General features: G+C 36.8%; 1 protein-coding gene across 13 annotated transcripts in view; it reads right to left on the bottom strand.

Annotated features, from left to right (window-relative positions):
• HDAC8 (histone deacetylase 8) overlaps positions 1 to 24,260 on the bottom strand; it is a 218,122-nt gene that overhangs the window by 170,015 nt on the left and 23,847 nt on the right. For 10 of the 13 annotated variants that reach the window (XR_007409310.1, XR_007409309.1, XM_035712016.2 and 7 more), the window contains exon 5: positions 1,656 to 1,763. The exons of the other annotated variants lie outside the window; for them this stretch is intronic. Coding sequence is in view for 8 of the 10 variants with exons in the window: in XM_035712016.2 (XP_035567909.1) it covers positions 1,656 to 1,763 (108 nt within the window). In the remaining 2 variants the exon portion in view is untranslated. The remainder of the gene's footprint in view (positions 1 to 1,655; positions 1,764 to 24,260) is intronic. 13 annotated transcript variants of the gene reach the window in all.

Here is a 24,260-nt window from a genome sequence, read left to right on the forward strand (position 1 = left end):
AAGGACTCATATTTTTTACCTTGAATAAAAGAAAAATAATGATCAGATTATACATTTACAAATTCAAATGTGATAAACTAGAAAAACTGGAACAGATCATTAAAATTGGGCTGATCAGTACCCAAATCAGGAAACTTTAAGGATCCATGACTCCTTGCTCCCCATCCCCCCCAGAACAAACAAACAAACAAACAAAGCATGGATTTAGGTAGAAGCTGGTCCTGGATCTAGAGACAAGTCATTAGCTTTTTTTAAAATGTGTGATAAAATAGGGAGTTTTGCATTAAATGTATCCAAAAAACAAAGTTAGATGTGGCAATTTTATTTGGTAGACACACTTAAAATTGAAATGACTTGAATCAATTAGCAAAGTGGGTGGATATCACCAGGGTGAAATTTAATATCGAAACAAAGAAGGTAATTCACTGATGTGAAACAAACAAGGAGAATGAAAGATATGCTGTAAGGTCATATTTGAAGTGATTCTGAGTACTGCAGCACAGCTATAGACTCCTGGGAGACTGCACAGACCATCTTGATGGATAGCAACAAGATAAATCTATGAAATAAACACCTTAGTTAACTCATGGTCAAGCTTTCAATGTAGAAAGAACCATTTGGTGGTACATTTGTCTTTGTAGTGACAAGCACATGCACAAATAGTGATCGCTGTCAAAAGTGCCATCTTTAAATATTGAAAAGACAGAGATGTAAAAATGGCAGAAAGGAATAATATCAAGATATGTATGTTCAGGCATAGATCAGATCTGTAGTTCCTTTTTTTAAAGTAAGCTCTACACCAAACGTGGGGCTTGAATTCATGACCCTGAGATCAAGAGTCACATGCTCTACTGACTGAGCTGCCATGCACCTGCAAGATCTGTAGTTTTTAAAGTTCTCTTGAGCAGCAGACTTTTTTTTTTTCAAATGAAATTTTATGTGGAATCCCAATATAGGAAACAAACAAAATCAACACTGCACTGGTTAAAGTGTGAGTAGGGGGTGGACACTTTAGGCTCCAGAACCCTATATACTTAGCTACCCCTTTACTTTCTGTAGTTGCCACTGAGGCATTTTAAGGAATCCTGGGATAGATATGTGGAAAGGTTTCTACGTGGAGAGAGAGGTTAGAATACATGACTCAGATTCTTTCTGACTCTGAAAGTCTATATAATATGATAATCCTCTCTCTAATATTCAAGACCAGTCAGGAAATCAGGATTTTATTCCACTTATGGAAGAGTACAGTAGAGGACAATACAAATAACTAAGGGCTTGAGAAATAATCTTAGTGATTACTTATTGGGCACAGGTAACAAGAGGCTTATCTCTTCCTTCCTCCCTCAACATATAAATTTGTATTGAGCACTCACTCTGCTCTATACTCTGGGAATAAAGATGAACAGATAATACAGAGAAGTCTATTCTCAAAGACTTCACTGTGTGTGTGGGGGGGTATGTTGAAGCAGATAAAAAATACAAAAATAAACAAGAAAACAACATATTGTGACAAGTGACATCACAAAAATAACACACAGTAATGTGATAGAGAGTAATAGGGTATGTGTGAAGGTTACTTCAGATAGGTTGGTCAGGAAAGATTCTCTGAGTAGGTGATATTTAGACAAAGACCTGAAAAGTGAAAAGAAACTCACCTATACTGAGATGGAGAAGTCTTCCAGGCAGAGAGAACAGCATTGCAAAAGCTCTGAGGCAGGAAAGAACTTCCTTGGCCTATTTGAGAAGCTGAAAGGCCAGTGTGGCTGGAACACAGTTAATGAAGGAGAGTGGTACAAGATGAGTTCTGATGGGACCAAACCACAGGGGCCATCACAAGGAGTTTGGACTGTATTTCAGTGAGTCAGGAAGTCTTTGGAGGATTTTGAGCAGAGTAGGGGTAGGATTGATTTAAACTATTGTTTATTCTACAAAGGGATGTTGTATAAGTGATCATTAGTGCAAGGAAAATGATCTAAATTTCATCAGGAGAAATTTGGTAACACAGAGGAAATTTGGAAGAATTGTTGCCAAGAGAGGTTGAAGAATTTTATTTTATGGCATAAAGCTAATTTCTTGGCGTGATCTAACAAGCAGCCAGAAAGATAATTTCTTTAGCCTTCTTACAGCTGTCACCTTTGACAATTTATCCTTGGTGTCACAGTCACTGGGAGAGCTGAGGCTTATATTTAAATGCTCTCAATGCTCCTTTCACTAAATTAATTGCTTCTAAATTGCTTACAGCGAAGCAGCAAAAGATGGCAAAAGGCAGAAATACAGTACTTCATTTTTTAAAGACTCTTGAAAATGTGATTTTTTTCTGTAAGAACCTACCTTAGTACTTACTTATGAGTTAGCTTATCGGCCAGTTTCCTCCTGGCACCAGAACCTCAAATCCCAATGATAGTCAGTCTGACCACCTGTTTTTTTTTTTTTTTTTTTTTTTTTGTTCCCAAAGCTAAGGTGGTAAAGTGCTATTGGAACCAACCATGTAACTGCAGATGTACACCATTACACATTTATGGTTCCCAATCACAGGTGGACCTTCAAGGCTGCTCAGTAATCATTTACTTTTCTCTAGCTCTTTCTTTCTCACTCCTTACAATGGATGCTACAAACTCACTAATTGACTCTAATTTTGAAACAAGTTCTACTGTGGGTAAAATGCTATCAAATAGCCTCACGTACTAGAGAAATTGTTGAAAGGAAGAGTCCATGTGTGTGGCAAACTTCATTGTTGTTTTATTTCAAGAAACTGCCCAACCTTCAGTAGCCACCACTCTGATCAGTCAGCAGCCATCAACACTGAGGCAAAACCCTCCACTGGCAAAAAAGATTATGACTTACTGAAAGCTCAGATAGTGGTTAGAAATTTTTAGCAATAAAGTATTTTAAAATTAAATATATACGTTATTTTTGGATATAATTTGTTATTGCAAACTTGGAAGACTACATTTTATATGCACTGGAAAACCAAAAGAATTCATTTGACTCACTTTATTGTGATACTTGCATTATTGCAGTGGTCTAAAACTGAACCCACAATACCTCCAAGGTATGCCTGTATATGATTTGGAAATGTTTTCTCTCATTCTATTGGCTGTCTTTTCACTTTCTTGATGGTGTTCTTTGAAGTCCCAGAGAATTTAATCTTGATGAAGTCCAATTTCTTTATTTTTTTCTTTTGTTGCTTGTGTTTTTGGTGATATATCTAAGAAGACTTTGCCTAAGCCAAGGTTATCATGATTTACTCCAATGCTTTCTTCTAAGAGTTTTATAGTTTTAGCTCTTACCTTTAGGTCTATGATCTATTTTATACTGCTATGTATGGTATAAAGTAGAGGTCCAGATTCATTCTTTTGCATGTGCATCCAGTTGTCCCAGTACCATTTGTTGAAAAAACTATTCTTTCCTTAGTGAACTGTCTTAGTACCTTTGTCAAAAATCAATTGACCATAAATGTGAGGGTTTATTTCTGGACTCCCAATGTTATTCCACTGATCTATATGTCTATGTTTATGCCAGCACCACACTGTCTCGATTACAGTGTGAGTCCTCCAACTTTGTTGTTTTTCAAGGTTGTTTTGGCTTTCTGTAGGTCTCCTGCATTTCCATATGTATTTTAGGATCAGCTTGTCAATTTCTACAAAAATCCAGCTATGATTTTGGTAGGGTTTGTACTGAATCTGTATATCAACTTGGCAGTATTGTCTTAACAATATTAATTTTTCTGATCAATGAACATGGGATTCCACTATACATTATTTATATGATTGACAGTTATACGGAACTAATGTATAAAAGGCAATTTTTAAATGTGAGCTCAAATGAATATTTTTTGCAGCTTTATTAAGGTATAATTTAGATACCATAAAATTTACCCAAATTAACTATATAATTCAATGATTTTTAATAAATTTACTGAGTTAGACAGCCATCACTATAATCTAGTTTTAGAACATTTTTATCCCTCCAGTAAGATTCCTCATACCTGTTACAGTTAATCCCTATTCTTACACCCAGAACCAGGCAACTACTAATCAACTCTCTGTATAGATTTGTCTTTCTGAACATTTCACATAAATGGAATTATACATTATATGTTTTGTTCTATCTGGTTTCTTAGCATAATTTTTTCTTTTTTTAAAGCTTTATTTATTTTGAGAGAGAGAGCATGAGCAGGGGGAGGGGCAGAGGGAGAGAGAATTTCTAGCAGACTCCCTGCTGAGTATGGAGCCCCATGTGAGGTTCAATCTCAGAACCCTGAGATCATGACCTGAGCTGAAACTAAGAGTTGGATGCTCAACTGACTGGGCCACACAGATGCCCCTACTTAAGATAATTTTTAAAATTAATAGAATTTTCTAGGACAGTTTTAGATTTACAGAAAAACTGAACAGATAGAACAGAGAGTTCCCATATACCCTCTCCCCACCTCACAGTTTTCCCTATTAATATCTTGCCTGGCACACTTGTTGCAATGCTGATATATTATTATTAAAGTCCATAGCTTACATTAGGGTTCACTCTTAGTGTTGTATGTGTTTTGACAAATGTATGATATCATGTATCCACAATTACAGAATCATACAGAATAGTTTCACCACTCTAAAAAAACCCATGTGTTCTGCCTAATTATTCTTCCCCTCCTCTCTAAGCCCCTGGTAATCACTAATCTTTTTTTACTGTCTCTAAGTTTTGCCTTTTTCAGAATGTCATATGATTGAAATTATACAGTATGTAGTCTTTTCAGATTGGCTTCTTTCACTTAGAAACATGCATTTAAAATTTCTCCATTTCTTTTAGTGGCTTGATAGCTCAATTTTTAAAATTTCAGCTTCACTGAGGTATAACTGACATATAAAATTGTAATATATTTAAAGTAGACATTGTGGTGATTGGATACACATATACATTGTGAACAGAGTGCCCCCACCAAATTGATTAACACATCTATCACATTACATATTTATCTTTTTTTGATGAGAATATTTAAGTTTTAACCTCTTAGCTAAGCTCAATATTATAGGATAGATTGTTTTTTTACTGCTCAATAATATTCCATTGTTTAGATATAAGTTTACTTATCCAATTACCATTGATGGACATCTTGGTTGCTTCTAAATTTTGGCAGTTATGAAAAAAAGCTGCTATAAACATTTGTGTGCAGGTTTTTGCATTGACATCAGTTTTCAACTCAATTGAATAAATACCTATGAGCATGGCTGCTGAGCATAATATTGTTGAGGCTCATTCATGTTGTGGCAAGTATCAGTACTTCATTCCTTTTTGAATCCTTGAATAGTATTCCATTACATGGATATGCCACATTTTGTTTATCCATGCACTAGTTGATGGAAATTTGGGTTGTTCTCACTCTCTGGTTATTATGAATAACCAAATAGAATAAAACAGAATAGACAACTAAGTAGGGATCCCTGGGTGGCGCAGCGGTTTGGCACCTGCCTTTGGCCCAGGGCGCGATCCTGGAGACCCGGGATCGAATCCCACGTCGGGCTCCCAGTGCATGGAGCCTGCTTCTCCCTCTGCCTGTGTCTCTGCCTCTCTCTCTCTGTGTGACTATCATAAAATATAAATAAATAAATTTAAAAAAAAAAAAAAAAAAAAAAACAGAATAGACATGCTATGAACATTTATGTCCAAGTCTTCATGTAGATATGTTTTCATTTCTATTGGGAGTGGACTGGTGGGATGTATGATAAATTTATGTTTAACTTCTTAAGAAACTGTTAAACTGTCCTCCAAAGTGTCCGTACCACTCTATATTCCCACCAGAAACATATAAAGGTTCCTGTTTCTGGACATCCTTGCAAACATTACCATCTATCTTTTTTATTATAGCCATTCTAGTGGGTGTGTAATGGTATCTCATTGTGGTTCTAATTTGCATTTCCCTATGATTAATGATATTGAGCATTTTCTCACATGCTTATTAACTATTCATATATTTTCTTTGGTAAAATGTCTACCTAAATCCCTTCCCATTTTTATTAATTTAAAAAATTTTTTTATCGGAGTTCAATTTGCCAACATATAGCATAACACCCAGTGCTCATCCTGCCAAGTGTCCCCCTCAGTGCCCATCACCCAGCCTTCCCATTTTTGAATTGGGTTGTCTGTGTTCTTATCATTCAATTTTAAGAATTGTATATTCTGGATACAAGTCCTTTATCAGATATGTAATTTGTAAATATTTTCTCCCAGTTTATGAATTGTCTTTTTATTTTCATAATGATGTCTCTTAAAGTATAAACGTTTTTAATTTTGATGAGGTCCAGTTTGTCAACTTTTCTGTTGTTTTATGGATCATGCTTTTGTTGTTGTACCCAAGAAATTATTGCTTTATCAAAGTCTCAAAGGTTTTCTCCTACATTTTCTTCTGTAAGTTTTATAGTTTTAGCTCTTATCCATTTTTAGATAACTTTTGTGTATTGTATGAGATAAGGGTCCAATTTTATCTTTTTGCATGTATATATCCAATTGTCCCAGCACCACTTGTTGAATCTCACCATATAGTTTCAAAGGCTTTAAAAAGAAGTGTTTTTCTAACTTTGATTTTGAAAACTTTCAAGCCTACAGAAGAGTTAGAAGAGTAGTACAAGTAGTCACACATCTTACACTTAGATTCACAAATAGTTACTAATTTCCCATTATTTGTTCTCTCTGGACATATACACATATACATTTTGCTGAGTCAATTGAAAGTAAGCTGCAAATATGAGGACACTTCATTCCTAAATACTTCAGCATGCATCTCCTAAGATAAAGAAGTCTTCTACATTGCCACACCTAAGAAATCAATATTAACTTAATAATCATCTAATATACAGTATAAATTCAAATTTATTAGGTTATTCCAAAAATGTCTTTCATATATGTTTATGATCTCCACCCCCTCAATTCAGAATCCATTCAAGGTTGGCACATTATTTGATTGCCAGAACTGGGTTCTTTTTCAATCTTAGAACAATTCTTCTACCTTCTTTTGTTTTTCATGATAGTGGGTTTTTGAAGAATCCAGGCCAGTTGACTTGCTGGAAGTCTCACACTCTAGGCTTATCTAATTGTTATTTTTATATTTAGATTCAGGTTAAACAAATTTGGCAAGAATACTTCATAAATGGTGCTCTGTACTTCTTATTACATCAGAAGGCACAATGTTAGGTTGTCCTGGTATTGACAATGCTAGGTTTAATCACTTGTTTAACCTAGTGACTGCCAGATTTTCCCATTGTAAATGGACATTTCCCCATTAGTAATTTAGCAAGGAACCTGTGGGGTGATAATTTGAGACTATGTGAATATCCTGTTCCCCAAGAACTTTTTACTCAATGATTTTAACATACATTTGATAATTTTTGTCAAAATCAATTATTGTATTAGAAGCTGCAAAATAGTGATTTGCTATTCTATCCTCTTTTTATATTTATTAGCTCATATTCTGCTAGAAAAAAGATCTTTCTCCCTTTCCCCCTCTCTTTCTCTACTGAATATCATTATGGACTAAATGGATTATTATGATTATTGCTGATGCTATAATCCATTTCCATGAAGTTTACAACTTCAAAAAAGTACATATTTCCTAGCTCATTCTACAGAAAAAGTCTAACAGCAATGTGCATCAGTAGCAATGAGAATATCTAGTGCTTACACTGTGGTAATGAAATACTATTTCCTACTAATAGGAACCACGGCTTTTAAAAGAAATGGCTGATTCTAGGCCTGGAGTAGGGAAAGATCAAGGTGAACTGGGGAAATTTCATTCACTGGAAAGCAAAGGTGCATTAAAGAAGTGATGAGATTAGAAACGACAAATACCCACCATTTGCTTCGACGTGGATGGAACTGGAGGGTATTATGCTGAGTGAAATAAGTCAATTGGAGAAGGACAAACATTATATGGTTTCATTCATTTGGGGAATAGAAAAAATAGTGAAAGGGAATAAAGGGGAAAGGAGAAAAAAATAAGTGGGAAATATCAGAAAGGGAGACAGAAAATGAAAGACTCCTAACTCTGGGAAACGAACTAGAGGTGGTGGAAGAGGAGGTGGGTGGGGGGTAGGGGTGACTGGGTGGCGGGCACTGAGGTGGGCACTTGACGGGATGAGCACTGGGTGTTATTCTGTATGTTGACAAATTGAACACCAATAAAAAAGAAATTTATTTTAAAAAAAAGAAGTGATGGGATCCAATAAAAAAAAAATACATAGGTTCTGGCTTGGAGGAGATCTCACTGGCCAAATTTGGGATAATTTGAGCATTAAGAAGGGGGACTCCTGGGTAGCTCAGTCAGTTAAGTGCCTTAGGCTCAGGTCATGATTTCAGGGTCCTGGGGTTGGGCTCCCCGCTCAACAGGGAGTCTGCTCTTTCCTCTTCCTTTGCTCCTCTCCCTGCATGTGCTCTTCCTCATTTTCAAATAAATATATTTTCTAAAAGTAGGCTCCATGCCCAATATGGAATCCAATGTGGTGCTTGGACCTGAGCTGAAATCAAGAGTCGGATGCTTAACTGACTGAGACATCCAGGTGCCCCCTGGTGATAACTTTAAAACAAAAGAAAGAACTGAGGCATGTTTACCAGTATCGAATATTGGTCAAGATGAAGATTAAAAATTACTTGTCTCTGGTGAACCTGGTAAAAGGAGTTCCAGTGGAACAGACAGTTGTGGAGTAAATGGGAAAGAAAAAAAATGGAGAAATCAAGCAATTTTATGGAAACTGGAAAGAAATAGTGGGTTGAGGGAGGTATAGTCAAGGGAAGTTTAATTTAGGGAGGTTGGGAAGAAATACCCAACAAAGATAACATCATAAACTTTTAAATTTCTTATGTTTGAATAATCTTTAAAGTTCACAATATACAAGCACATGGATGTCCTTGAAACAACCCTTAGGGTTGGTATTACTATCACTCTCATTGTATATATGGGGAACTTGAGGCTTGAAAAGATGAAGTGTTTTGCCCCATATGTCATGGAGAGTGAGCCATATTTGTGTGTGCCTGCTGGGTTCCATCCACTAGTGAAGCCCTAAAAATACCAAGATAGATAAAATGTGGCCACTAACACATATACCCCGACCCTTCTCCAATCTAGGTCTTCCTCTCCCATGGTTTTAGGTTCTTTCATTTTCAGCTTGTCCTAGGCAGGCCGTGCTAAGCCATGAAACTTGTTTGTCCTTGCTTGGGATAAGAGAAGAAAGGCTAGCAAGAGAGGGCAAGTAATTATTAATAACAATGAAGTTGAATATGTTGAGGACTGAGAAGGGTCTGTTGGATTTGGCGATCAGATGGTTACTTGCATATTTTCAGTGGTGTCAGAAGAGCAAACTGAGGAGCAAATGAATGATGAGAAACTAAAAGTGATAGAGAGAGAGAGAGAGAGAGAGAGAGAGAGAAAGGGAGCTATCAATGAGGCCTAGTACAATATGGGTAATTTTAAAAACACTTCTATTTTTGGGGTGCCTGGGTGGCTAGTGCCAGTGGTGTGTCAAAGCCAGCTAGGGAATGGTGATTAGTAAATATTCAGGAATTTTGCAAGCTCTTGAGAGTATTTATATCATCAAAATTAGAAAATGCTACAAATTTAGGGCTTTATTCTTTCAGAGATCTGGGTTACCAGCATATTACTTGTTACTGTTTCTATAAAATGACACATGTTCAGCAAAATATATTCAACTATTTAAACTTAACAAAAAGTGCAATGACCTGAAATCTCACTACAGAGAAAAAAAAAATCAAAAACACTGTTTGCTAGGAGGCAAAGTCTTATTTAATGGAAAAATATTACACTAGTGCTTTATAACCTGCCATAATGTGCCATGGCCATCTTTCCATGTCAATTAAGTATAGAGCTATGTCATAATTTTTAATAGCTGTATAGTATTCCATTGTGTGTATCTGCCATAACTATTTTATTATTGAAAATTTAGGTTGTTTTTGCTATCATGATGCTGAGACCAACACTGTTACATGTATTTTTAAAATGCATTTGTATAATTTTCTATCTCTTTTGGGGTAAATTCTCAGAAGACTGCTGTCTCATAAGATATGCTTATTTTTCATTTTGATATATATTGCTTAACTCTCCTCTGCAAAGTCCAAAAAATTTACATTCCCACCAGTAAGTATAGGAGAGTGCCTGTTTTCTCACAGCCTTGGTAACATTGCGTCAATTTTTTAAATCTTTGCCTATCTCACAGATAAGCAACAAAAACACATGATTTTTTTGTTCATGTCCTTGATTATCAGTGAAAATGAACTTCTTATAATAAATGTTTATTGCTCATTTGTCTTTTGATAACTGCCTTTTCTTTTTCTAAAAGATTTTATCTATTTATTTGACAGAAAGAGAGAGAGAAAAGACAAGCAGGGGGAGTGGCAGGCAGAGTGAGAGGAAGAAGCAGGCTTCCTGCTGAGCAGAGAGCCTGGTAGGGGGCTGGATCCCAGGACCCTGGAATCATGACATGAGCCGAAGGCAGATGCTTAACTGACTGAGCCACCCAGGTGCCCCAGATAACTACCTTTTCATGGCCTTTCCCCATTTTTCTAATGTGGAAGACTTTTGCTTTTTTGCCTTTTCCTTAAAACAGATTCCTTGCTTAGATTCCCGTACATTACATGTGACCCTTGAACAGCATGGGTTTGAACTATGTGGGTCTACTTATACACATATTTTAAAAATAAGTATAGTATAACAAATATATTTTATCTTCCTTATGATTTTCTTAGCCACATTTTCTTTTCTCTACCTTACTTTATTATAAGAATACAGTATAATATGCAAACAATACATAAAATATGTGTTAATCAACTGTTTATATTATCAGTAAGGCTTTGGTCAACAGTTGGCTATTAGTAGTTAAGTTTTAGGGAAGTCAAAAGTTTTATGTGACACCTGAAACTAACCTAACATCCTATGTCAAATATACTAAAAAAAATTATATGTAGATATTTGACTGTGCAGTGGGTGAGTGCCCCTAACCTTCACATTGTTCAATGGTCAACTATACTTCTTTCTGGGTCCTCAATTGCCAGTTCTTTCTCTGGTTTCTCCCCCTCTTTTTGCCCCTTAAATGTTGATGCCCTCTTCTCTTCTGCTCCATTCACTTTTCTCCAGTGATCTCACTCACTCCTGTGATCTTAAAATCTCTAACACCATGAACAATCTCAATAGAAATAGTGATACTGGGATGCCTGTGTGGCTCAGTGGTTGGGCGTCTGCCTTTGGCTCAGGGTGTGATCCCGGGGTTCCGGGATCGAGTTTCATACCGGGCTTCCTGCGTGGAGCCTGCTTCTCCCTCTACCTGTGTCTCTGCCTCTCTCTGTGTTTCTCATGAATAAATAAATAAAATCTTTTAAAAAAGAAATAGTGATATTAATAATTGCAAACATTTATTGAGTGCTAGGTACTGTAATTAGTACTTATATGGAATAGCTCAGTTATTCCTCACAGGAAACATGTAAGGCAGGCACTAGCATGAAGCTCCATCTTACAGAGGAGGAAACAGAGTGAGGAAAAGTTTAATTGGCTTGTTCAAAGTCACAAAGTTAGTAGGTAGAGAGCTGAGACTGAACTCAAGTCTTGTCTTGATGTCAACTATATTTATTCCATCCCATGACTGTATGCTGTATCCTATCAACGTTAGAGGCTGTCAAACTATGGCCCACAGGCCAAATCCAGCCTGATGTGTTTTTGTTATTTAAGTTTTACTGGAACACAGCCATACCCATTCATTTAAATACTGTCTATGGCAGCTCTGAGGCAACAAGAGCAAAGTTAAATACGAATGGATAGAGAGCTCATGACCTGCAAAGTCTAAAATATTTACTATCTGGACCATTACAGAAAAGTTGATCTAATTCTGATGTATACACAGATAATTCCAAAAATCTACATCTTCATCACTGACCTATCTTCTGAACTCTTGATCTGCTTACCAATTGGACACTTCTGACCCATAAGTACTTCAATCTCCACATTCTCAAAACTGGACTCTAAGGCACCAGTTCCTGCCATTCCTGGCCACGTACTCTACACCCAGGGATGTGACTGCATATTGCATTCCTTACTTTTATAACCCATGGTAGACATTACTAATTGATCACATTACTCTTTCCCATTAAGCCCAGAAAGGGTTTCAGAATATTTCTTAACACAGCCCTTTACGAAGGCCTGGCATGAGATTGGCAGTGGGAGGTACAAAGAAGGGATTGGAGTAAAAAACCAATTTGGGTATAGAAATGATGGAGGAGTGTTTTTCTAGCTTTTGTCTGAGTAGATGGTGATATCTTTGATTGGTAGCTACTACCAGTCAAATGGAGTTAACACATGACATAAAAGCTATTTGCCATCCCTATAGCAGAGCCACACCCATCTTCTCACTGGTTGTGGAATCTGATCAAGCTCTTTCACAATTTCCATGTACCTGCACATGATTCTTTACTCCAGAATGACATTCTCCTCTTTGGCAATTCCTTCTTTTATGTCTGACAGTCAGCTCAAAGGTCACTACTATGAAGCCTTTCCCCCACATGGATTAGTCATTTCTACATGGTGTCCCCACCAGTTCAGAACTCCACTGCAGAACCAATACATGATATATACAGTATACTGTATCTGTCTTTCATAGAATGGTCTAACCCACTAAACTGAGAGCTTTCTAAAAACATGGCACAGATCTTTTCTTTGTGTCCCTGAGATCTAGCAGTATCCAGAACATAGCAGAATGTCAGTATGTTAAATTGAAAGGAGGTTAAAATCCGCAGGTATCACCGTCTAGCCATACCAAAGCTTGATACATAGTTCTTGACTCCAGTGCTGTTTTTGCACTTCTCACTGCCAATCCTGGGTCAGGCCTTCATTATTTAAAGACTCCAGATTATTGCCACAATTTCCCTACCTTTAGACTTGGCTCCTCACATCATTCCCCTATGTTAATTACCTCATTCAACAAATATCTATGAGTGTATACTAGATGCTCTTTGTTCTAGGCACTGAGACAAAATCCTTGTCCTCATGGAGCTTGTATTCTAGGATAGGGAAACACAACCATCAGAATGATCCACTTGTATAGAGCTCTGACCATGTCATTTTCCTTAAAACCTTCAGTGGCTCTTTGTTGTTTATAGTCCAAACTATCTAAACATGGCACACAAAGCCTTCCATGACCCAGCCCTTATATACTCTAATTTCATCTTTGTATTCTGTACTCTACCAATACTGAAATGCATACACCATGTTTTTGTTCCTGCCTCCTTGACTTTGATTTTGCTGTCCCCTTTACCTGGAATGTCCTTTCCTCTCCTTTCCTCCTCCTTTTTTTTTTTTAAACACCGTTAACTCTCATTTCTTCTTCAAGATTTAGCTGAGATAATAGCACTTAATTTAGAAGGCCTTCCCTCTTCTCCCTCAGGTTAACTTCCTTCTTGTCAATGTTCCTATAACAACATTCTGTGCAGACCTCTATTGCTGTGTTTCCACATTGCTTTACCATTGTTAGCTTCTACCTCTGTTTTCCCAATGAGGTGGGGCTCTTGGAGGGAAGAGACTGTCTTATTGATCTTTGTAATCCCAGGCATCTCCTCTAGTATAACACATATAGGCACTCAATAAATATTTGTTGAATTAAGAACTGTTATTTTGACATGCCATTCTAGTTTATGCACAGGCACTACTGCATTCCAGACTTTTATAATTAACTACTTACTAGACATCTATCAGGTAAAAATCCCATGACAAACAATGAACTTACCATCACCCTGAAACCTACTCTTCCTCCTGTATTCCTATCATCATTTTTTCAAACTAGCAACCTTAGTGTCAGTTTTGATTATTCTGTCTTCCTCTCCCTGATAATTTTACTTTGTAAATCCTCCCTTTGGCCCCTCTTTCCTGTTTCCTCTGCCACTGCCCTCATTATCACTGCCCTGGCTGACTGCACCAGCCTTCTAGCCAGTCTTTCTGCCTCTAGTCTCACCCCTTGGATTTAATCCTCCACACTGCGGCCAGAGTTATTTTTGTCAAAGAAAAATCTGATTGTGTCACTTCCCTGGTTAATGATCTTTTCTGGCTCCCTACTGCCTTCAGGATAAAGTCCAAACACTTTAGTACAGTACATAAGGTCCTTAAGGATCTGGCCTCATCTAAGTTTCCAGCCCCATCTCCTGCCACTTGCCCATACAAACTTTCTGCTGCAGCCATACTGAACTCTTGACAAGTCTTGTCACAATTCTTATTCTCTCATGCCTTCCTACCTTCACATGTGCAGCTTCCCTTTCCTTATTCTTCTCCCTTGCATCTGCCTGGCTTCTAATTTTTTGCCCTTCAAGACTCAGATCAAGCATCACAACAGCCTCAATATTAAAAAAAATCCTGCTCTGAACATAGTACCTCCTCACACCCCTACTGAGCTTAGTGTCTTTGTTTATGTGCTCTCCAAGTACTCTGTGCCTATTACAGCCATTAATCACATGTCAGAATGTTAGTTTATTTGTCAGTATATCCCAGTTGACTACAAGCTTCTTGAAGTCAGAAACAGTGTCACTGTGATTTATCTCTGTATCTCCAGTGCCTACCATCTTTGCTTCAAACACAATAAAAATCCAACAACCAAAACAAATGTTTAAATAAGTGAGTGCCTTCTTGACTTGGCAAATGCTGATCCCTTTGCCTGGCATATTCTGCCTGGTAAATTCCTGGGTCACTATTATATCCCTAGCACACAGCAGAATACCTGATGTGTAGTAGGTACTCATTAATACTGACTGACTGAATGAGACCAAGCTCAAATACTACCCTCCTGACCTCTTAACAGCCCTATGTGTAGCTGATTGGTCTCCACTCTCAGCTCCTTCTCCTGGAATACTTGTCACATTGCACACGTGACTGCTTCCCTGCTAGATTGTGAGCTCCTTGAGGACAGAATTTTGTCCTACTCATCATCTCTGTATCTCCAGTCCCTTGAACAGTGGGAGGCATATAGATGTTCAGAGACCATTCATTGAATGAATAAATGGATGAATAAGAAGATTCAGGGAAGCCTTTAGAAATATCTGAATGGCTCTTCGAGACTGTGCATTCCAGGAAGTACATTATTTTGTATGGCTGCAGGAGGCAGGATGGCTAGGAAGAGCAAGGGCATTATTTCAGTTCAACAGAAGAAAGACTTTTTGTTAACTTTTTAGAATGGCTTGAAGATCAAATGGGCTGCCCCTGGGAAAAGTGACCTCCCTGTGACAAGAGGTATACAATCAGAAGTTGGAGAATGCTAGGCAGTGATATTGGAGAAAGAATCTCAACAGTAGATAGGAACGTAAAGGTGGGGTGATGGTTGGAGGTAATGGTGGTGGTGGTACTAGATGACCTTTGGGGTTCCTTCTAGATGGCTCATCCATTAACCTGCACCCCTAAGAGGTGCCTATAGATTGGGTCATGGCTTCTCTGCCAACCAGAGCCTTCTTACCTGGCCTAGGCACACAGCTGCTCATTATTTCTGCTCAGGGGCAGGACTACTTTACTTCTGTCCTTACTTTTAATTTAATAACTAGCAAGATATCTGGCACACAGTAAGAGCTCAACAACTGATTGTATCAGACTATCCAGATGTCAAAGACACTTTCCCCTGACTAAATATATATCTTGTGAATGAAGTTAATTTAAATTCTACTATGTGACAGGGTGTGGCTCATATAATCCATTAATTATTTACTGTGTATCTGTTATATACAAGCAAGGCCACATGCTGAGCACTGTGAAAGAGAAAGCAAAATGGACCTCTCTCTCCCAGGAATTTACATTGTAGGAGAGAGAAGCTATGAATACAGTAAATATAGCAGAGCTATAAAGTGCTTAGCACGGTGCCTGCTATTTAGTAGATACTCATGGAAGATTGAATAGCAGCCCCCAAAGATGTCCATGTCTTAATCCTCAGAACCTGTGAATGTTACATTTTATGGCATAAGAGACACTGCAGATGTAATTAAATCAAGGATCTTGAAATGGGGACATTATCCTGGATTATTTGGGTGTGCCCTTAATGTAATCATAAGCGCTCCTTAGAAGAGGAAAGCAAAGGGAGCTTTGACACAGAAAAGAAGGTCACATAATAGAAGTAGAGTCACAGAGAAAAACTACATTGCTGGCTTTGAAGTTCGGGGAAGGGGCCATGAGCAAAGAATACAGCTCCAGACACTGGATAAGGCAAGGAAACAGAGTTTCCCTTAGAGCCTCTGGAGAGAGTGCAGCCCTGCTGACACCTTGATTTTAGTCCCTTAAGATTAATTTCAGACTTCTGGCCTCCAGAACTATAAGGGAATAAATCCCTGTTGTTTAAAGCCACTATTAAATTTGTGGTCATGTTATAGCAGCAATAGAAAACTAATACAGCACTTAATATTTGTGAATAAGTGGATTCTGAAAAAAAGTTCCATAAAAGAGGTAAAGATATAGGGATTCCCTTGAGTGGAAGAGAGCCTATAAAGCTTTACAAGTGTTCCAAGGAGCCACAACTCGCTTTTCCCTTGACTAGGCTAGCTTGGGGATTATTTGTGCACTTTATTGCTTGCCCACCATGGTGCTGGTAGCTCTTAGTCTCCTGTGCCACTTTGGAAATCTACTCGGGGGTCACTTCTAGGGCCCTCATGTTGCCTGAAATGCTATGTATGCCAGGTAGTGCTAACACCTGAAGGTAGGAACCAGTTTATTTTTCACTGAATTGTCATAGCAATTACAATTTGCTTTAAATTACTGAGCTCTCAATTAGGTTGTTCTATGTTATCTTCTAGTTGCATCAAACATCTGAGTCTTATCTCTTCAATTACAGAAGATGCTTAAGGGCAGGGACCATGGTTTATATATATTTTTGGATTTGCTATGATACTAGACATTCCATAGGGACTCAGGAAATGATCATTGCTGACACTAAAGAAGCTGGGTAGGGGGAGAAGTGTTATCTTATGCTTCCTTTCCCAGACCACAACCAGCAAGCTGACTCAATTAGATATCAGATATCTACTTGTCTGTCTCTCTGTCCATCCACTCATCAGTCAAATGTTATTGTACAATGAGCCAAGCAACATATACTTGGTACATTCAGTGGATACAGAAGTAAACACTTGGTTTTGTTACTGAAGCCTTGGCTGACAAAGACTGCTAAGCTAACATAACACAATATGCTAATTACAAAACCAAATACTATTAAAACAAAGGCAAGAGCAATTAATTCTGTCTATGAGAGTCAGGAAGAATTCTAGGAAGGTAAAAATTAAGCTGTACCTTGACGGGGTAGCTTTCCAGGAAGAGAAGAGGTATAAAGAGCATTCTAGACAGAGGGAGCACATGAGAAGTCACAGACAACTGTGAAATGAAGAATTGGCTAGAGCAGGGAATGACAGATGATGAGGCTAGAAACACAGGCTAAGGCCAGCCTTTTAAGGCCATCCTGGGGAGTGTCTGGACTTGAATTTTATATGTGAAGGGTAACCAATGGATCTGATTTCTACTTCATGTGAAAAGCATCCCCCAATAGAAAATTTGCACTGCAAAGAGGATGTTTTAAGTGTGAAATCACTATATAAAATCTATACTATTTAAAAAAGTAAAACAATAATCAGAATCTTTATGAAAAGTGTAAGTTTGGAGGGGTCTCTGAGTTAATTCTGGTTTCCCTATCCTTTCCTTCCACTGAAGAGAAAACAGAATATTGATTATTCAAGAAAAAATTATTTTCTGATCACTAAAATGTATATTTATATTGTAAGACCCAGAGTTTTTAAAAATTGCTTTAGCTTATTTTTTAATTTAATTTTTTAAAAGATTTTATTTATTTGGTAGAGAGAGAGGGAGTACAAGCAGGGAGAGTAGCAAGGGGAGATGAAGCAGGCTCTTTACTGAGCAGGAAGCCTGATGTGGGGCCTGATCCCATGACCTTGGGATAATGACCTAAACCAACCAGGTGCCCCCATTTATTTACTTACTTATTTTTGCTTTAGCTTTTAATTTTTTTATTAAAATTTTTTTATTTGAGTATAGTTATCACACAATGTTACATTAGTTTCAGGTGTACAACATAGTGATTCAACATCTCTACATCATGCTATGGTCACCACAAGTATATCTACCCTCTGTCACCATACAACACAACTACAGTATCATTGACTATATTCCTTATGCTGTGCTTTTATTCCTGTGACTTATTCATTCTATAACTTAGAGCCTGTATCTCTCTCTCTTGTTCACTTTTTTACCCAACCCTCCAATCTACTCCCCTCCCTTCCCCTCTGGCAACCATCAGTTCTCTGTATTTATGGTCTGATTCTGCTTATTTTTTTAGATTCCATACTAGTGAAATCACACGGTATTTGTCTTCCTCAATCTTACTTATTTCACCCAGAATTGTGTTTATTATTATTTTTCTCCTCCTCCTTTTAAAAATAGCTTTAATGAGCTATATCACATGTCATAAAATTCGCCTATTTAAGGAGTATAATTCAATGGCTTTTAGTAATGTTCACAGAGTTGTGTGTATCCATCACCACAGGCAATTTTAGAACATTTTTATCACCTTTAAAAGAAACCCTATGCTCATTAGCAGTCACTACACCTCATTTTTCCTGAAAGCTCCTGGGCCTGGGCAGCCACTAATCTACTTCTGTCTCTACAGATATATCTACTACTCTGGATATTTTGTACAAATGGAATATACAATATGTAGTCTTTGTGACTACTAGCTTCTTAGCATAAGGTTTTCAAGGTTCATCCATGTTGTAGCCTATCTCAGTATTTCCTTCCTTTTTATTATCAAACAATATCCCATTATATGGATATACTACATTTTGCATTCATCAGGTAATGGACATTTGGTTTTTTTTTCCTATCTTTTGGCTATAGTGAATGATGCTTCAATGGACATTAGCATAAAAATTTTTGTGTGGACATATATTTTTTATTCTCTCAGGTATATACCTAGCAGTAGAAGTTCTGGGTCATAATTCTTTTTATTTCTATGTTTAGCTATGTAGAACTACCAAACTGTTTTCTGAAGTAACTGTACCATTTTATATTCCCACCAGCAATGTATAAGGGTTCCAATCTCTCCATAGCTTCTTAAATATTTGTATAGTCTTTTTTAAAATGACATCCTAGTGGGTATAAAGTGGTATCTAACTGCAGATTTGCTTTGTTTCCCTAATGAATAATGATATTGAACATCTTTTAATGGCTTTATTGGCCATTTGTATATCTTCTTTCAAGAAATGTCTACTCAAATTGTTTGTATGTTTTTCTATTTGTTTATTGTTCTTTTTGATTGTTAAATTATAAGAGTTTTACATAAAATCTGGATACAAGATTTCTTATCAGATATAGGACTTGAAAATATTTTCTCATACTCAATGGGCTGTCCTTCTGCTTACTTGAAGATATTACTTGCAGAACAATTGTTTTTACTTTTGATGAAGTCCAATTCATTTTTTCTTTTGTCATTTGTGCTTTTGGTGCTGCATCCTAAGGAGCTACTGCCTAATCAAAGGTCACAAGGATTACTCCTAAGTTTTCTTCTAAGGGGTTTATCTCTTACATTTAGGTCTTTGATCCATTTTGAGTTAATTTTTATGTATGTATGAGATAAAGTTCCAACTCTATTCTATGCATGTGGATATTCAGTTATCCCAGAACCGCTCATTGAAGAGGCTAATCTTGAATGGTCTTGGCATCCTTGTCAAAAATCAATTGGCCATGGATGTATGGATTTATTTCTGAACTCTCAATTTTCATTGATCTGTATGTCTTTCCTTATGCCCATTACAGACTCTTGATTACTGCAGCTTTGTACTAAGTTTCAAAATTGGGAAGTGTGAATCCTTTTTGTTCTCCTTTTACAGGATTGTTTTGGTTATTTTGGGTCCCTTGTAATTCCATATGAATTTTAGGATCATCATGTTAATTTCTACAGAAAAAGCCAAGGCCCAGATGATTTCATCAGTGAATTCTACCAAACATATAAGGAATAAGTAATACCAATTATCTAGAATGTCTTTCAGAAAATAGAAGCAGAGGAACGCTTTCCAACTTATCTCATGAGGCTAGTGTGACATTATCTTGTATATAGAAAATCCCAAGGATTTTACTAAAAAACTGTTAGAAGCAAATAAGAGTTTAACAAGATTGTAGGATATAAGATCAAAATACAAAAATCATTTATATTTCTCTTATTATAGCAATGAAAAATCCAGAAATGAAATTAAGAAAATTCTACTTATACATCAGAGTGTCAATAAGAATAAACATCTAGGAATGAATTTAACAGAGGCAGTGTAAGACTTGTACACTGAAAAGTACAAAATACTGTTGAGAGGAATTAAAGAAGATCTAAAGAAATGGAAAGAAATTATAACTCTTGAAATGGATATTTTCAAGGGGCTTGTCCTAGTAGAGGTAGGAACAGTAGCTTCAGAGCTTGATATATGCTCATTATTATATTAAAGGATAAAGAAAATAGCTGGTGCTTTTCTTGATGTGGGAAGATGCCCTTTAGAAATTTATTTCCTTCATATATTTTGCATATTTAACTATAATTAGCTAGAAGTTCTGAAACGTGTCTTTATAATTCTGTCCACCATTTTCTATAGAGCTGCAATTGTTGAAGCTTCTGTACATTTTCATGGTTGTTAGTACTTTAGGACAAAGGTAGTTTTTCTAGCTGTATCTTTGGCATTAAAGAACACCCTCATCTGATCCTGTAGCCTTTATGATCCAAGGTTGTGCTTATAAAGTTACACTCTTACTTTCAAACAAGGCACTTTCCCCCTTATTTTCAGTATTAGCTGATCAAACCTCTTAACTCTCCTGAGAATGTGTTATTGGTGCTTCTATTGTTGTTGCTTCATTAAATGATTCTATTTGTACCTTTTTGGATAATTTCTATGTTTAAGAACTACAATGGTTATAGGAGATCAGCAGGAGAGAAAATTCAACTAATTGGTCAGAGGTGAGAGGTATATTAGAGATGGAAAGCAAGATGGCTTTCCCAGAAATTGGAAATGGTAAAAATTTTCAGTGTTCTTTCCTTTTAATATCTCTTATTCATCTAATTCTATGTCTCTTATTCTCTCTAGACAACACTCATAATCCTGTTTTTTTGCTTTGGCCTACATATAAATCTACACAGGTCATATGGTGCTACAAAAAATCAGGAAAATAAGATTCTTTGAAATCTACTCTATGTTGGTACATCGACTATGTACTATATTATATATATATACACAGTCATACTAAGATAAACTTTATGGCAGATACATTCTTAAAAAGTTATGTGCTAAATCACTCTTTGCAAATCAAATCTTGAATTCACTAAGAGAAATTGTTTTAAGGAGCTCAGTAGGTGAATCTTGTCATAGTGAAGAGCCCTTTCAGAAAATGAATTCTAGATTCAACTCCTGTGTCTATTCATTTGGCAATGTGCATTTTTAATTTACTGGTTTTCTTAAATTGGAGTATATCTGTACTTAATCTTTACGACAGTGCTAAAATCACTATTAGAACACATTAGCTTTCTTTTTCTCTCTGCTGGATATAATGATCTAGGGAGGTAATAATGAGCTAACAGGTCCTAGCTTGTGCCATTATAGCCAATGACTGGTTAAGATATTATATAATGAGATATTTCCATGCCTAACATCCAAACTTTGTCATGATGTCTTCTGTGGGTTCCCTTTCCTCACACTCTGTTTACTACTCCTACAGCCAGTTCATGTTGCTATCTTTCATGAGAACTGACTCAATAACTTACAGATCAAGAATTTCTATTTATTTATAATGCCACTGTTTTCTCTATCAAAGAGGGAGAATGAAAAACCAGAAATCCTTCTGTAATTTGATTTCAGAGTTATGTCCAGTAAGTCCTCATAGAGGCTTACATGTTCCAGTGATAGAAGCTGGGGTAGGAACCAGAAGACCTAGGTACTCTATTCTTCAGTTTTTTGACTTATTGAAAAGTTCCTACCTTATGCATCTCCTTCACAGGAATATTATCATGATGAGTTTAAATAAAGGCATTTATAAAAAAGTCAAAATACTAACTATCCTAATTATCCAATTCACAATTTTTTCTCATTAAGACCCCAATTCTAATTTAATATAGCTAAATAAATCAGTTTTGTGTACACTTGCTTCTCTCCACATGAAACATGCACACAATATGTATGCACCTGATGGTGGGAAACCAGAAATTAGTCCCACATAATGGATTTTTTTTTAACCAAGTACTCTACATTTATAGTCCACTTTAAGGGCTCTATGCCTAGAGCTGGCAGCTCTAAGAACAGTGAGATCAGTTTGTCTACAGTTGTTCCCAACCTTTTTTGGCTCTGGTACACCTACACTTGCTTCCAAAAATATACCCCACAGTCTGGTGCTCAATGGAATGAAGAAGTTTCCTGAGCTAATAGAATATAAAACAAAGAAGGCAATGGACATAGTTCTACATTTTAGGGTACTCATAACAACACAGGAAGGCAAACCAGTGGAAAAGATACAATTCACTCCTCACTGAGAGGAATGGGGTTTGGGGCTATTTTTTAAGATGGGAAAGAGGGGCACCTGGGTGGCTCAGTTAGTTATGTGTCTCCCTTCAGCTGGGGTCATGATCCTAGGATCCTAGGATAGAGCCCCACATTGGGCTCCCTGCTCAGCAGGGGAGTCTGCTTCTCCCTCTGCCTCCCCGCCAATACCCACCCCCAAAGATTTACACTTATCAATCTGCATCCCTCAGCTTGGCTTTCCTTTTGACTGAGGATATGCTTTTGAAGAGATGGCTGGCCAAGGTAAATGGTGCAGCCAATAGCATTGGAATCAGCAAAAACTAACTCTGTCTTTTGTACAAAGACAAAAATCAAGATCTTAGTCTTATTAACATTGTATTCTAACTGCTTGAGCTAACTAGCCACTGATACTGTCTGCAAGAAAACCAATTTTTATCAGAAACAAAAATTTACAAAAATGTACTAACAGACAAAATATCTAGTCTCCACGACCTGCATTCAACATTAAGCCTATTCCAAAGTTGCCATCTAATAAGGTGGAAAGGCCTTTTATTTACCTGAATAGTTTTAAAAGTTCCATATTTTGTACCATTACCTCCAATAATCAATTATATTTCATGTGAACGGCTTGAATTCCAATCATTTACACTACAAGTCTTATAATTAGCATGTATTTCTGAGAAATTTTTAGTAAATATTTATATTGTTTATATGACATAAGTTCTGAAGGGCAAACTGAAGTCTCTAAAGTTAATTAAGGTACCTACTTTGTGGATGTGTATCTTTCTTAAAGGAAGTTTACAGATAGGAATTCCTGTCAAGACATTAAGAAGAGCTTAACAACCTTCAAGATACTTCCTAAGAGAATCTGTAAACCTCTTAGAGAGGTTTTATTAGTTGTCTGGCATAAAGGCCATAATTACCACTTGACACAATCTACCTTCTATGACTTATTACTGCTGTTGTATTAAAGTACATCAGGCAAGATTAGTGATTTTTACTCCTCTCAACTTACACCTTACCTTCCTTGATTGGCCCCCAGTCTCCAGAAGAGTTTAAAGAGACAGTTTTACTAAATTCCAGAGACAGTTCATAAAAGGCATGAAAAATAAAGATTCTCAGAAGAAACATCCACTGAATTCTAGCATAGACCAGCTGGGAAGTGAATGTAGCTTACCAGCATTCCAACTAAATTTAGTGGTATCATTGTGTAAGAATCTGTGTGGGTAGTTGTATTAAATATTTGAAAATATGCTAAAAAAAGAAAGCTGTCTTATCTTGTGATAATACAGTTTATATTAAAGACACGTTAGGGTAGAAAATTAAATTAAGGTAAAGCTGTAGAACGATATGTGGCCCTATCCAACATTTCTCCCTCTTCTCCTCCACAGAACTCTTGGTTCTTATATTTAAAAGGTAAAACTGAAAATGAAGTCTCTCACTATAGTTCAAACATTAAAAAAAAAATTAAGACCCATTAGTCCTAGATACATACTGCAAATTTGCGCCCCTTCAATTTCCACTTAAGTTTCCTAAGATGATACCAACATGTGTTTAGCAACTATGGACAATAAATAAAAAGGTTTACTCTGAGTGTACACTGTATTAGAAAAATTCACCAATGCTATAGACACTTGCCCTCCTCTAGCAAGGACCAGCTTCAGGAATCATTCAGAATACAAAATACAGATGGATTGTATTTCTCAGGC

Source organism: Canis lupus, chromosome X (genome assembly GCF_003254725.2).
Source record: "Canis lupus dingo isolate Sandy chromosome X, ASM325472v2, whole genome shotgun sequence".
Taxonomy (NCBI): Eukaryota; Metazoa; Chordata; class Mammalia; order Carnivora; family Canidae; genus Canis; species Canis lupus.